This window comes from Mandrillus leucophaeus, unplaced genomic scaffold, assembly GCF_000951045.1.
Source record: "Mandrillus leucophaeus isolate KB7577 unplaced genomic scaffold, Mleu.le_1.0 Scaffold102, whole genome shotgun sequence".
Classification (NCBI taxonomy): domain Eukaryota; kingdom Metazoa; phylum Chordata; class Mammalia; order Primates; family Cercopithecidae; genus Mandrillus; species Mandrillus leucophaeus.
Window position 1 is genome coordinate 4,463,475 of NW_012098321.1, and position 14,399 is coordinate 4,477,873.

General features: G+C 34.8%; 1 protein-coding gene across 3 annotated transcripts in view; it reads left to right on the plus strand.

Annotated features, from left to right (window-relative positions):
- Window positions 1–14,399, plus strand: part of CADM2 (cell adhesion molecule 2) — a 1,174,747-nt gene that overhangs the window by 821,792 nt on the left and 338,556 nt on the right. Inside the window, exon 2 of one of the 3 annotated variants that reach the window (XM_011976654.1) lies at window positions 7,901–7,927. The exons of 1 other annotated variant lie outside the window; for it this stretch is intronic. In XM_011976654.1, the coding sequence (XP_011832044.1) occupies window positions 7,901–7,927 (27 nt within the window). Of the gene's footprint in view, window positions 1–7,860; window positions 7,928–14,399 lie in introns of those variants that run through there. One more of the 3 variants, XM_011976643.1, reaches the window with a different exon arrangement.

A 14,399-nucleotide genomic window follows, 5' to 3' on the forward strand; every position in this document is an offset into this window, starting at 1 on the left:
GTTGATTACGCTGAAGAGGAGGAGGAAAAGAAGGGATTGGCTAATCTATCTCAGGGATGGCAGAGGCAGGAGAAAATCTGCATGTACGTGGGCTCATGCAGTTCAAATCTATATTGCTCCCTGATCAACTGCACCTAAAACAGAAAAACATTCAAGTTTTATTTAAATATGTAAAACATTTTAGCCATTTTTTACTATCAAAAATTTCAAACACATACAAACATAGGAAGAAAATGCACTAAACATAGTGTGGGGTCCAGCCCTACAGGGCCTGTGGGTTTTTCTCTTTGTGTGCAGAGAGGAGAGATGGTAGAAATAAAGACACAAGACAAAGAGACAGAAAAGAAGACAGCTGGGCCCAGGGGACCACTACCACCAAGGCGCGGAGACCAGTAGCGGCTCCGAATGCCTGGCCGCACTGTTATTTATTGTATACAAGGCAAGAGGGCAGGGTAAGGAGTGTGAGTCGTCTCCAGTGATAGGTAAGGTCACGTGTCCACTGAACAGGGGGCCCTTCCCTATTTGGTAGCCCAGGCGGGGAGAGAGAGAGAGAGGACAGCTTATGTCATTATTTATTCTATGTATTTCTCGGAGAGATCAAAGACTTTAATACTTTCACTATTTCTGCTACTGCTATCTAGAAGGCAGAGGCAGGTGTACAGGGTAGAAGGTGAAAGCGGACCAGGAGCGTGACTGCTGAAACACAGCATCACAGGGAGACGGTCAGGCGTCCGGGTGGCTGCGGGTGGGCCTGACCCATGTCAGGCCTTCCACAAGAGGTGGTGGAGCAGAGTCTTCTCTGACTCCCCCCGAGAAAGGAAGACTCCCTTTCCCGGTCTACTAAGTAAGGGGTACCTTCCCAGGCACTGGCACCACCGCTAGACCAAGGTCGGCTAAGGAACGGGTGCCTTCCCAGGCGCTGTCCTTACCCCTAGGCCAAGGAGCCCTCTAGTGACCCTGTCTCGGGGTAACAGAGGGCTCATCCTTCTGGTCACCTCTCACCATGTGCCTTCAGCTCCTATCTCTCTGTATGGCCTGGTTTTTCCCAGGTTATAATTGTAGAACAAAGATTATTATAATATTGGGACAAAGAGTAATGGTACAAACTAATGATTAATGATATTCATATATAATCATATCTATAATCTATTTTTAGTATAACTATTTTTACTGTATATATTTTTTTTATTAAACTGGAACAGTTTGTGCCTTCGGTCTCTTGCCTCAGCACCTGGGTGGCTTCCCACCCACATGTAATGCATCCCCAAATTATCGTGAAATGGCTTTTCACAAGCTTTTAATTTTGTGAAGAAAAGACTTGAAAAATATAGTCACATACTATTATCCTTTCTAAATATTAGCAATAATTTCCTAACACTATGAAGTATCTAAAGCTCAACTCAAGAGCCACAGTTGTCTGCACATGGTAATTAATTGATGTGTCTTTTAGGTTTCTCCTCTAACTGGTATTTTTTTTATATTTTTTGCCATGAAATTTATTTGCTAAAGGAAGCAAATGGCAAAATTGTGTGTTATTTCTCACATTCATTATTTTACTCATGGCCTCATTTGACTATTTTTTTGTCCCCTGTATTTGTTGGACTTTGGAAGTTCAATGTAGAGACATAGTGCTATCCAGGTTTCATTATTTTGGAAACATTCTTCTTATGTGGTGGTGTGTCCATCCAGGAGGAGGCATATAATATCTGGTAGATTCCCTTTTACTGATATTACCTGAATGGTAATCATTGCCTAAATATAAGTACTTGTTAAAATTGCAGAATGGTGATTTTCTAATTCTTTTATTTCCTCTTTATTTAGTAGCTGGAGTGTTTCCATTAAGAGTTATTTCCATCTATCCAATCTTTGGCTACTGTGGGTATAACTCCATAGCAAGCGTTTCTTTCTAAAACATTTTAAACCATTTTTACACTTTTTTCCTAGTATGATATTTGTGTGATCATTAAGAAAAAACAAAAACTAGTGAACGAAATTAAATTCACACTTTTTCAAGTCTGAATTCTAATGAAGCTTAGAAGAAAACCTAGTACTTAGACAATGTTAGGTGATAGTTAAGAAAGATGTTATTTTAGTAAGTTTCATGTGATTAGTGAAAAAATGTGTTTAACCTTGTGTTTGATGATTAAAGAAAGAAAACGAAAAGAGGAGAAAAGGTAGGTGTTTATCTAGCCCTGTACAGCCGATATTTTAATTTCTGTGTCTTGAAACACAGTAACAATGTACTATCTGATAAATAAGATGTAGTAGCATTTCCCCTTTTCAAATCAGTGTTATTTCAATCATAAAGGAATCAAAATCATTGGTTTCTTGATTAACATTACTATGTTATATAATAGCTAATGGTTACTACATTTTGACGTCGTAGATTTTAAAACATATATGTTCAGAAGTGTGGGTTTTTTTTTTCTTCTTGTAAATTCACCACTGAAGTGCTTTGTAGTCTAGAAATGGCATTCCTCCTCTCTGAAGCACAGTTTTGTTACATGATTGATCTCATTGTTTTCACTGTATTTATTCTGGGAAGTAGTGGCAATGCCACTGTCTTCCATTTTAATAATTTGTACTGTGTACTATAAGGGTAACTTTTCATATATAAGAACTTTATACTGCACAGCATCTGCCAATGGCAATGTTTTCTTTTGTTTGTTTTGTTTGACTGCAAATACATTTGAAACAAGGGAAACATCTAATATATCTGAATATGAAGTTGTTATGGGATCTTTGATGTGTCATTTTTCTGGTCAGAAATTTCTGTGGCTAGTGGCACGTTTCCTGTGTTTTCCTCACGTCTGCTGGGCTCATTTTGCTCACTTGACCTGGCAGGCTGCACTCGGCTCACACTACACTACTGGCCTGGGTCTCATGAGTGCCAAGGGCGAGTGAGGTGTGGAATGGTGAGGGGTGTGTGAGTGAGATGGGATCCAGACACTGTGCACAGTCAGACATGCTAGGTGCTCCAGTGGGGTGGGGGCAGTTCCAGGTGCCAGCATGGGCACCAGCTCTCCATGAGGCTGCAGCTAGACCAGGTGCACCACAAGAAGCTTCCACAGCTGGCACCAGGAAACATGGTAGTGCCTGGAAGCTTGGAGACTCTAGGAACTGCAGTGCCCCAAAGAGGGAGCCACAGCCCTGGCCTGGGGTGCTCCCAGGTCTTGGCTCCCTGAAGGGCTACAGTTCTTCTTTTCTTGTCTTCTCCCACAATGTGGCAAGCAAGGGGCATGTCTCAGCCCTGTGTGTGTTACAGCTCTTTTAGCCTCATTTGCTGGGCCCTGAATTCTTGTTCTGCACCCAGGAAGAATGAGACATGCAGAAACATGGAGGGTGAGCAAGTTGAGGAGGAGCGTTATTGAGTGACAATAAGTCAGAGGAGGCCCTGGAGGGGGTAGTTCTTGTCTGCAGGCAGGTTGTCACATGGCGTGTTCAGCTCTCAGCAAAGAAGAGGCCCTGGAGTGAGGAGCTCCTCTCTCCAGTTGGTCTTCCTGACCTCTGCAGCTCTCAGCAGAGGGGAAGCCCTGGAGTGAGGAGCTCCTCTCTGTAGCTGGTTATCCTGATGTCTGCTACTCTTAGCAGAGAGGAGACCCTGGAGTGGGTAGCTCCTCTCTGCAGCTGTTGCAATGGCAGTGGCTGCTCTACATGGGCTGCCACTGCCATCAAAGTCATAGATGTCAGGAATCTCTGTCTCTTTAAAAAAATCTAAGCTTTAACTCTATTGCCTCCTCTTTTAAGAAAAAATGGTTCCTTATCTAGAAATTTTTGCTTAGGAGGAAGGATAACAGACACAAGGCCCAAATCATAATATTTCAATAAAATTCTACCTAATCTTAAAATATAAAGATCCATAGTGCTTTAGCTCTTTCTGCGTAAATACCAGTAATGTCTTTGCTAACTGTTTACGAAATGTTTCATTGATGAGTAACTTTCTAACAAATACTTCTAAAGGCAGCAGCAAATCCAGTAAGCTCTATATTACCCATATATTGCAAATACTGTTAAAAATATATGACCCTTTTGTTATGACAGTAAATGTTAAAAGAAGAAGCAAGAATAAAAGAATAGCAAAGATGTGACTAGTCATATCGGTCTTGAGATGGGTGAAATTTATCTAATCTCTTCTGAGAATGCCTTCATACCCTATTAATAGTCCCTGATCTCCATTTCAAGAAATGTGGCTTAAGAGTCTCTAATTCTTTGAGAAAACATTAGTTAGCGATACATCTTCCAAAGAGCCAGACAAGTGTCTAATTTAAACCTGACTAATCAAAACAGTAACATAGTCAATTATATTTGTACTTTATGATTATTTGTATTTATGCTTTTTCAGATAAACTTTATTAATATAATGACGAACATTCACTAACCCTTCAGCATTCCTACATAAGTAGCTATGGTAATTATTTTATTATTCACATGATTTTTCCTCACATATATGTACATGTTTTCACAAAACTAATTATGTGAAATCAATATTATAATTGTCAGTATTTACAATTTTTCTATTATAACTAACAATCTCTGAAAAAAGTAGTATGAATAATTGTGTTATAGTAACAACTTGCTGTTTTTATTATAAAGACAAAAAATGGTGTCATATCTAAAATTTTTCTCTGGTCAAAGTATCTTTAATTCTGTTCTTTTTGTTTTATCTATAAACAGTTAAATTGCATTTTTAAGATAATTTTCAGTCACTTGGGGTGGTATACAATGTGCACTTTACAATTGACTTGTAATTGGACTATGCTGACAATGGAAAGTCTTACAAGTATTGAACATGACATTCATGACAGTATTCCTGTCATCTTGGCTTCTTTTATTGAATATGCAGAGAATTATAATTGGGCTAACAAGCCTGATAGCCTGGCCTCTTCCCAATTGTATTAACCTAGTCTAGTATTAGCTGCCTGAACACACACAGAAACAGGCAGAGCTTTTGTTTTTCTGTTTTTCTTTCTATTCTATGTCGGTACCTACCCAATAATCAAAGAATAAAGTCCTCTGTCTTCATACAATGTTTGAGAATTGTCAATAACATATCTCCAATCAACTGATAAATGTAAAGATTTGCTGTAGCCATCATTATTTCACTAATTTATAATAAAATCATTTCTCATAAAAGATTGGTTGTATCTGTTACATGTTAGATGCTAATTAATTATTATTGATCCAAACCTTTATAAGGTTTTGGCATGTTTTCGTGAATTCATGCTAAAATTTCTCAAGTGATGAATTTGAGTTTGAAGCAAATTTTTTCTTCAAATGAGCAAGTCAATTTATTGATGCATTGTAATCTTTCCTTTGAGATTGAGACAAACATTATTTTAGCATAATCTAAAAATAACTCATTCAGGTTTATGTAGTCTTAAAAACAATACACAAAAAACCATAAGTAAGTGAAAAAAAAAAGGAAAATAAATTTAAATTGTTTTCACTTAAAATCCGCTAACATTTTACCAAGGAATCCCATTAAAAACAAATAGTAGGTAAAGTTAAATAAACCAATTTACGGTTTTAAAGATATAAAGAAGTTGTAGTGTATCAGTTGTTTGAAACAGTAGATTCTGTGCTTTACTTTCTCTCTTTGTTTTTTTTTCTCTTTTTCTAGTTACCTCTTATTTTAGAGCATGCAATATACTTGCACACTTTCTCTCCAAATATTTCCAACTCTTCCATTTTCAATATTTAAGTATTCATCTTTATCCAGGATTTTCTAAGTAGAAATGTGAAAACAATCTGGAAATTTATGTACTGAGGACATAAAGCACTACTACAGTGCGTAAGAGATATGCCGTAAAGATATGTGTTGCAAACTGTTATTAGCAAAAAACCAAAATACAACAAGATGCCCCCAAACCACAAACCTGTTGATAATATGAAATAGTTCCATACTTCATATAAACAACAGAAAAATATGCAACTACTAAAATGAATAAGTTAGCACTCTGTATTAACCTGGAAAATGTAGGAAAAGCAGACTGCAAATTAATGTGTATAGTAAAATCTTGTTCTGGAAACAAAATGCACACAATTTTTTTTAGGTTTTTATAAAAACTGCAAATTTTATTTTTTAACATTAAGAAATTGCTGGCATTGATTATCTCAGATGCTGACATTGGAAAGGAAGAGGGGATGTTGTTTACTTTAATATATTACCTGTAATTTTTGAGGTATATCAATTTTGTACTTACACAACTAAGCCGAAACATTACATTCATTAAAGGAATGTGGATGATTGATGAAATTCAATTTTAAAACTTAAGTTTTGATATTAAACATTTCAATGGGCTTTAAATTTTATGAATTATTGCATCATAAGTAGTAAAAAGATCACAGAACAGCTAATAGTTACACTTTGAATTTTAAGTTACTTTAAAAAAAAAGTCACAATAATATTGTAAGTAGTTGCCTACTTCGCCTATGTCCATTTGAAAACTGTGGAATAAAAGAGTTTGAATGGATCAAGGACTTAATCCAGATTTCTTAAAATAATTTTGCTTTTGCTTAAGATGTTTTTGTCTGGTAAAAAAAATATTATTTTAAAAATAGGATGTTCATTTTAAAATAAACTAGTAGAAGATATATGCAAATAGTAAGGCAGTTTTCGTTATTGTGGATGAAAACGAAAATTATCTGTAAGTAGCCTGGTACGTACACAGACTTTCTAAATTTTTTTTAGCTCTAGGCAACTTGAAAGAAGGAAGTGGAAATTAGAAGTTTTCATGTGTAGTTCATAATTACTAGATCTAAAATCTATGTTAAATTTTACTAAAGGTCAGTCCACGAAACTAGAGACTGAGCATTTCCCAATTAGGAGATGGACTACTTCCTCTTTAACATCATTTAGAAAGCCAAAACGCATCCCTGTTTTGTCAATCTTCATTTTTAAATAGTAAGTCAAAGTAGACTATATCACTTCAAAAGTATTTAGAGGTATCTAATTATGCATTTTGAACAGAAGTTTTCCTTTGAGTAAGGGACTGTCCTGTAGGACTATTCTAATTTTCTTGTTAACTTTACTTCTGCTTTAAACAATGTTTACCACTAGATATAAGCTTACACTTGAACTGATTAATGGAAATGATGCCATTTAAAGTAATACAGTTTTCTATTCTCATGGTTATGTGGTCAACTGAGTACCAAAATAGCTGGAGTTTAATGAATCATATAATTTTTATTTGGCTTTGTAGAGCTGATGCTTGCAATTTAGTGGATGAATCAGTTCCTTAAATCCCAATAGCTTAAGGTAGTATTTTACAGCACAGATTCTAGAGTCAGATACACCCAGAATCAAATCCCAAATTTGCTTCTTTCCAGATTTGTCATCTTCAGCAAGTAATTTGACCTTCCTCAGTCCCAGTTTCCACATCTATGAGGCAAGGACAACAAAACTTAACTCTCACAATTGTCATTATTAAGTGGTAGATGTGTGGAAAGTCAGTCTCTGGCATTTAGCAAGCACTCAAATAATGGAAATGGCCTGCTTTTCTAGTTATTCAAATATCATGGAGTTATAATCTGATTATTAATAGTATTAAGTATATTTAAACTATATATAGTTTTAATTGATTATTAAATACAATTTAGAGTTAAGAAGAACTTAAAGAAGTTATAAATTCCATTAAAGGAATATGATGACTTGAAATGTTTGGAATGTGTAGTACATGGCTCCTGTCTGCTCTTACTTTTTCTTACTCAAGGATCTTAACCATAACAGTAATGAAATGTAACAATTGTCATTTTCTTTCTTAGGCTGTTGATCATGTAATCACAAATGTACTCTTTAGACTTTAATAGCAATAACATCTCTGCTTTCTTACTAGTTAGAGAATCTGTCTAACATCTAATATGTTTGTTCTCTTCTTGTGCAACCTTTCCTTGGCACCAGCGGCTGCTTCAAAGAATAAAGTTAAAGGTGAGCTCCTGTTTATTGTGCATGACTCATCCTCATTCATTTTTCTGCTCAGTCTTCTAAGTTCTCTTAAATGATAGAACCAGTTCTGTTGGTGATAATGCTATTTCAGTGTATAGATATTATTCATAAATTCCTACAAATACAAATATCAGTTATTTCAGTTATCCAATTTCTGAGACATGTTTGCATGGTTGTTTGTGAGTTTGTTTTCTTGTTTCACTTCCCACTTTATTCCTAAGTATTTCAAAGTGGAATAAAGTGCTTTTTCTGCACTAATATTTTGCATGTGGACCTTAGTTTCCTTGATAAAATTGAGAATTGGATAAAATACAGCATAAAATAAAACTGATGGAAAGTCTCAAAATTGAGTATGCTTTTATAGAATTAGGTGAAAATAAAATTTAATCTTCTAAAAACTGAATATTATAAGCTATCGATTTCTATTTATGATTTTTTTTTCATTTTTAGTTGCATTAAGTTTGACTTTGCTAGAAACCTAAAAATGTATTTTCATGATAAAGGATGCACATGTCCAATGCTGAACATAAAGAAAAAGGCTTTTGGCTCCGTATGTCCTAGTTTTTATGAGTCTGAAAAATTCAAATCTATGTGTGATACTGTATCATAGACCTATCATTTATGTATTTCAATTTCATTCTGTTTAGAGCAGTCTACATACTTAAAAATCTTTTTTGCTTTTGCTTCTTAAATAGCAAAAAAGCATTTTTTTTTTTCTTTTTTGGTTCCGAGTTCTAGTTTTACAGCTAGTTTTAATACTATGGCATATGCTATCTTTGAAGTGTTAACTGCTCCCTATTTATAAGGTCAAGCCTTTATTATGCAAGTAATATTGTCATAGCAATGTATTTGCTTACAGAATACGAAATATGTAAAGGAGGAGATGGCAAATTTATTGTCACCTTTCTTATAGCTTACCTAGCCTTGTTTCCTGTTCCAGTAAATGTAGTGGAAAATCAGCCAATCCTTACCACAGTAATTTTCTGTCTTGCTGTGAACAAAATAAATATATTCACAGCAATTCAGAAATTATTTGATAATGAATACATATCTATAAATGTATAAGCACAATATGTTTATATAATAAAAGGATTAGAAGTGTAGTTTTAGGAATGAGGAATTAAAAACTCTACACATTGTATCAGCTCTAGGGTACAGCATATGAGTGTAAAGGGAACCAGGGGAGATGCATATCAGCACTGGAAGTGTCAGAGACCACTTTACGTAGGAGGCGGAGCTTGAAATGGCTCTTGAAGGATGGATAGGCTGTACACAGAAAAAAAGTAGTATATTTTAAAAAAGAATTAGAAAGGCTAACTAAAGGTCTGCAAACAGGAATGAATACAGTCTAGTGTAGCGAGAAAATCTTTTGAATGAAACCTTGTACTTTTATAAGAAAGTGGAGAAAAATGAATTTGAAGATGATGCAATAGACAATGGAGTGATTATGAGTCATTACAGTATATGATCACATAAAACCTCTAGTAATCAATTACTCTCCAAAACAATGGAAAATAATTTGAATTATACTATGCAGGCTGCTAAGTATTAAATATGGAAAAGCCACTTCATCATTGGAGGATTATGGTCACAAATTATATTACAGGTATCTCTCAAGTCATTTCAGGACTCAAGCTGGCTAGAATTTTATAATGCAGGTGTATTTCTGTATCCAATTTAGTACCTTCCACACTTCCATCCCTAGTGTTCCACACTTAGCCATTTTATTTGACTCTCTTCTTTCTACTTGTATACTAGCCTGCAGGGGCCTTAGCCCATAGTTTTCCCCATGCTTGTATTTTTGCATCTACAAGGCAAGCAATGACACTTTCAAAAATTAATTATGCCTCAAGTGGGAACTGAAATTTTATTTCTAACCATTGCTGAAGAAAGATGTATATATTATGTAGAGATGATAGAAAGAATTACTCAGTGATTTTTTGGTCCAATTTCTATATGAAGGCAAATGGTCTTCAAATAGAAAAAAAAAATGTGGATAAGAGGAAAATAAAACCCAAGATAATATAAGAGCAGATGGTTGCTTCAGAATAGTTCATTTCTCCTGGCCCAGAAAAAGTGCTTACCAGGGAACTGGGAGAAATGTTAAAGAGGATTATATCTCATTTATCTATCCTTATGGAATCATGCAAATGTGGGAAGTTTCTGGAATGCTGGAGAGAGGAATGTGCTCTGATTTTTTGTAAGGAGTAATGATTTCATTTCCAGTAACCATAGACTGGTCAATTTTACATCTATTTCCCAGTAAGATTGTTAAACACTCTTAAAACAACAGTTTTTGGGTATTTAGGTTAAAACAGAGTTCACTGAGAATCAGTCATTATTAGTTATAGCATAGGAAATTATCCCTTCTTTTTTAAAAAGTGAGTTACTATACCAGTATAGGAGGGCAGTAGCATAAACATGTCTGAATTTTATCAAATAATGTAGCAACTAGCTCTTTACTTACTTCTGTAGAAACTGTTATTCTGAAGATCACTGATTATTCTCCAATGGCCAAATCCAATGGTGGTTTCTCAATCCTCATATTACTATTTTTTTTCTCCTGATGAACATATATTATTTCTTTTGATTTCACCTTTCCTTTGGTTTCAGTGGCACTGTACATACTTCATTTTTTAAAACTTCTCTTTGCCTCTTTCTCTCTCCATTTATATCTTGTTCTGAAATATAGATTTTATTCAGGTTGTCTTTGATTCGTGAAAAGATCAACTATTGAAGTTCAGCTTTCCACACTGCCTTTGAGAGATAAACTTCACTTCTTACAAAATAAAGAATGGGGCCATTTTCAAGATAATTGTGTACCTGCCACCAACCACTCTCACTATTGTTGTCTGTCCAGAGGAACATACATGACCCAGTCGAGTTGCTTCTCAGAAAACTTAGAACTGGGAAAGGGATAGAGAGAGAGGGAAAAGTCAAGGAGCTCAGACAAAGAAGCAGAGATGGTTGATCAGCTCTGTTACTCTTCAAGCGTACATGTTGTATGTGGATTTAATCAAATGAATTAAGCTTGAGAAATGCCACAAGAAGGAAGGAGGACTATATGAAGAGTGAGAGATTGAGGGAGTACTGGTGCACACGCCTCTTGTTCTAACATACTGCGAAGACCCTATTTTATCTTTACGCTTTGAATCTATGACACAGGTGTCTTTTAATAAAAAATTCTTGATAGGTTTCTCGTGCTTAGAATCAAAAGAGAAATAATATAAATGTTTTCTTCCTAAGGGTTTTTTCATTGATTTTGTTATACTTTTCTGAACTTGATTTTACTACTAAGCTTTTGTCTGATATTTTCATCACCCTGCTGAATATTTTCACTTTAATATTAGAAACTGATATGCTTATTTATTTACTTATTTTACAACTAAGAACCCTCTGGGATTGCTATATCTTCTCATGACACCAATATTAGTCCAGTTTTCTAAGTTTAAAAGATTTGAAAATATTTAACTTCTCTTTCTTAATGGCCCTCACATCCAATCAATTATCAACTTGTCCTGATTTTATCCCTATAATGTCTTTTGCATGGATCCTTATTCTTTGAATCTCTCATTCCTGGTCGGGTGCAGTGGCTCATGCCTGTAATCCTAGCACTTTGGGAGGCCAAGGTGGGTGAATCACTCAAGGTCAGAAATTCGATATCAGCCTGGCCAACATGGTGAAACCCCATTTCTACTAAAAATACAAAAATTAGGCAGGTGTGGTGACAAGCCCCTGTAATCCCAGCTACTCAGGAGGCTGAAGCAGGAGAATCTCTTGACCCAGGGAGGCAGAGCCTGTAGTGAGCTGAGATTCCGCCACTGCACTCCAGCCTGGGTAACAGAGGGAGACTCTGTCTAAAAATAATAATAATAATAATAATGATAATAAAACAAAAAAGCTCATTTCTCAGAGCTTGCCTGAAATAGTTTCTCATTTGTCTCCTGATTCAATTCTCAACATGCTGCATTTGATATACAAATCTATCCTACATTTGTGTATCATGCTGAATTTTAACAAGACCTTCAATGCTTTGCCACTTAGAGGAGAAAGGTACTTTAAAGTAGTCTTAAAATTTATTTGTATAAAATAATTTTATTTCACTCTGTTATGCATTTATAAAAATAGGCTAAATATATCTTAATGATTGTTCCAAAATGTTACAATATTTTAAATAGCTTTAACCCAGAAAAAAATATTTTTAATCTTTAATCCTGATTTGGGGGCTTTATTTTTATTCAAAAGTTGGCAACTATAGTTTTATGCTATTTCTAGAATGCCAGCTTTTAGATACTATTTTCAAAGTGAATGTCTTAAATCTCAACAATCATGTAATCATTATTCAGTGCTCAAATAAAAATTAACATAATTATTCTGACTTTGCTTAAGAATTAAGATAATGCAGAGCCCTTAGCTATCTAAATTGAGATATATATGGTTCAAAGGAGAATCAGTATTTCAATTTGCTAGGTTTATTAAGTAATAGTCATACATAATATTATCACATAAATGATTTATTCATGTGAGAATATTATAAATCTGCTATAAAGCCAAAATATGACATTTGGAATCCCAGGCTACCCATCATACGATAATTTTTGGAGGTGAATTGAAAGGCATGTAAGAGGTTGAAGTTCAGACATTGCTTCAAACTATTTTGCGATTTTATCTTAAGTCAAATGCCTATATTTTAATTTGTATCATATAGTATTTCTTATATATTAAGACTTACATTTTGTAGTCAGACAGGAATAGGTTCAATCTTGGTTTTGTAACTCGCTAGATTTGAGCAACTGGACAAATTTTCATTAAAGTTCACACAACATTCCGTTGTTGTGACAATTTTATCGGATAAAGCACAAAAAAAAAAGGATTGACCTAGGGAATGGCACACAGTGAGCACTTAGTAAATTGTACCTATTATTGTTAATACTATCACAATTTAAATTATATCTGTGGGAAAAATGAACAAACATAAAAACATGTAGTCCAAGGTAAGTCCCAAAACTAAACCTTTTCTACAAGTTTCACTGTATTTCCTCTTCATAATGGCAGTCACATGTTTATATTCACTATAAGACTAAAATAAACACATATAGTATAAGATATGTTTTTCTTTCTTCCAGGTATATGTTTTTCTTTGTTCACCTTTAATATTAAAAAACAAAGTGCATAAATGATATTATTAAATAATTCCAACCGAAAGTGAAACAAAAAATTTGAGAAAATTATGACAAAGAGAGGCTTATATACTACTTAAAATGTAAAAATATCCCACTTTTATTATCAGTGAAGAAATTGAGTAATGAGGCCATAATATAATTTATTTTGAAAAGATGGCTTCACTCCTTTTTTTAAAGCTATTTTTAGATTTTAATTTTAAAAGTGGGACGGGTGTGATGGCTCATGCCTGTAATCCCAGCAGTTTTGGAGGCTGAGGCGGGTGGATCAACTGAGGTCATGAGTTCAAGACCGGGCTGGCCAACATGGTGAAAACCCATCTCTACTGAAAAAAAAAAAAAAAAAAAAAAATTGCTGGGCATGGCATGCACCTTTAGTCCCAGTTACTCCAGAGGCTAAGGCAGGAGAATCACTTGAACCTGGGAGGCGGAGTTTGCAGTGAGCCAAAATCGCACAATTGCACTCCAGCCTGGGTGACAGAGGGACTCTGTCTTAAAAAAAAAAAAAAAAAAGTAAGAAACTATTTAAATTATTGCATAACAGCTACACAATCTTCATCAAAAATAACGAATCAGGAGACAATTATTTAAGTTTATGCTTATTCTGCACAAGACTGATCTAAGGAAATATGTGTCGGGCATTAGACATATAGAAGGGAATTTAAAAGCATATTGTATTTCTGTAACACATATTTCACTTAGGGATTCAGGTGGAGGACCCTGAGCGAGTACTTTTAGAAAGATTGCCTTCTAAATCAATCTACCTTCTAGTTCATCTCATTTCTCTAAGAAAATTGCTGAAGACATTGCTACGTACCATAGTGCAATAATGTTTATTAAGATATATTACTGCAGCTTTTTTCTAACTTTAAAAAAGTAAATAACAATGATAATTATAACAGCCAATCTTTCTTAAATGTTACCATGTGTGAGGCATTGTGCTAAGCACTCATAGGTGTTTTCTCTTTCAATCCATCCCAAACCCTCTGAGATAGGTACTATTATTATCCTCATTTTCAAAATGTGGAAAATGAAGCAGAGTTAAGAAATGTAAGTTCACAAAATGAGTAAGAGGCAGGGCAAAAATTCCAAGCCAGGCATACTACCTCCAGAATTCAAGTTTTTAATCTATTAAATCCTCTAAAGAGATCAGATTAATCAATATTACAACTTACCTGGATCTCATTCATTTAAAGGCTTTACATAGATACCACCCACCCAGATAGGAGTAGGGTTGGGAGTAGGGATAATGTAGCCTGATGAGTAGCCAGCTG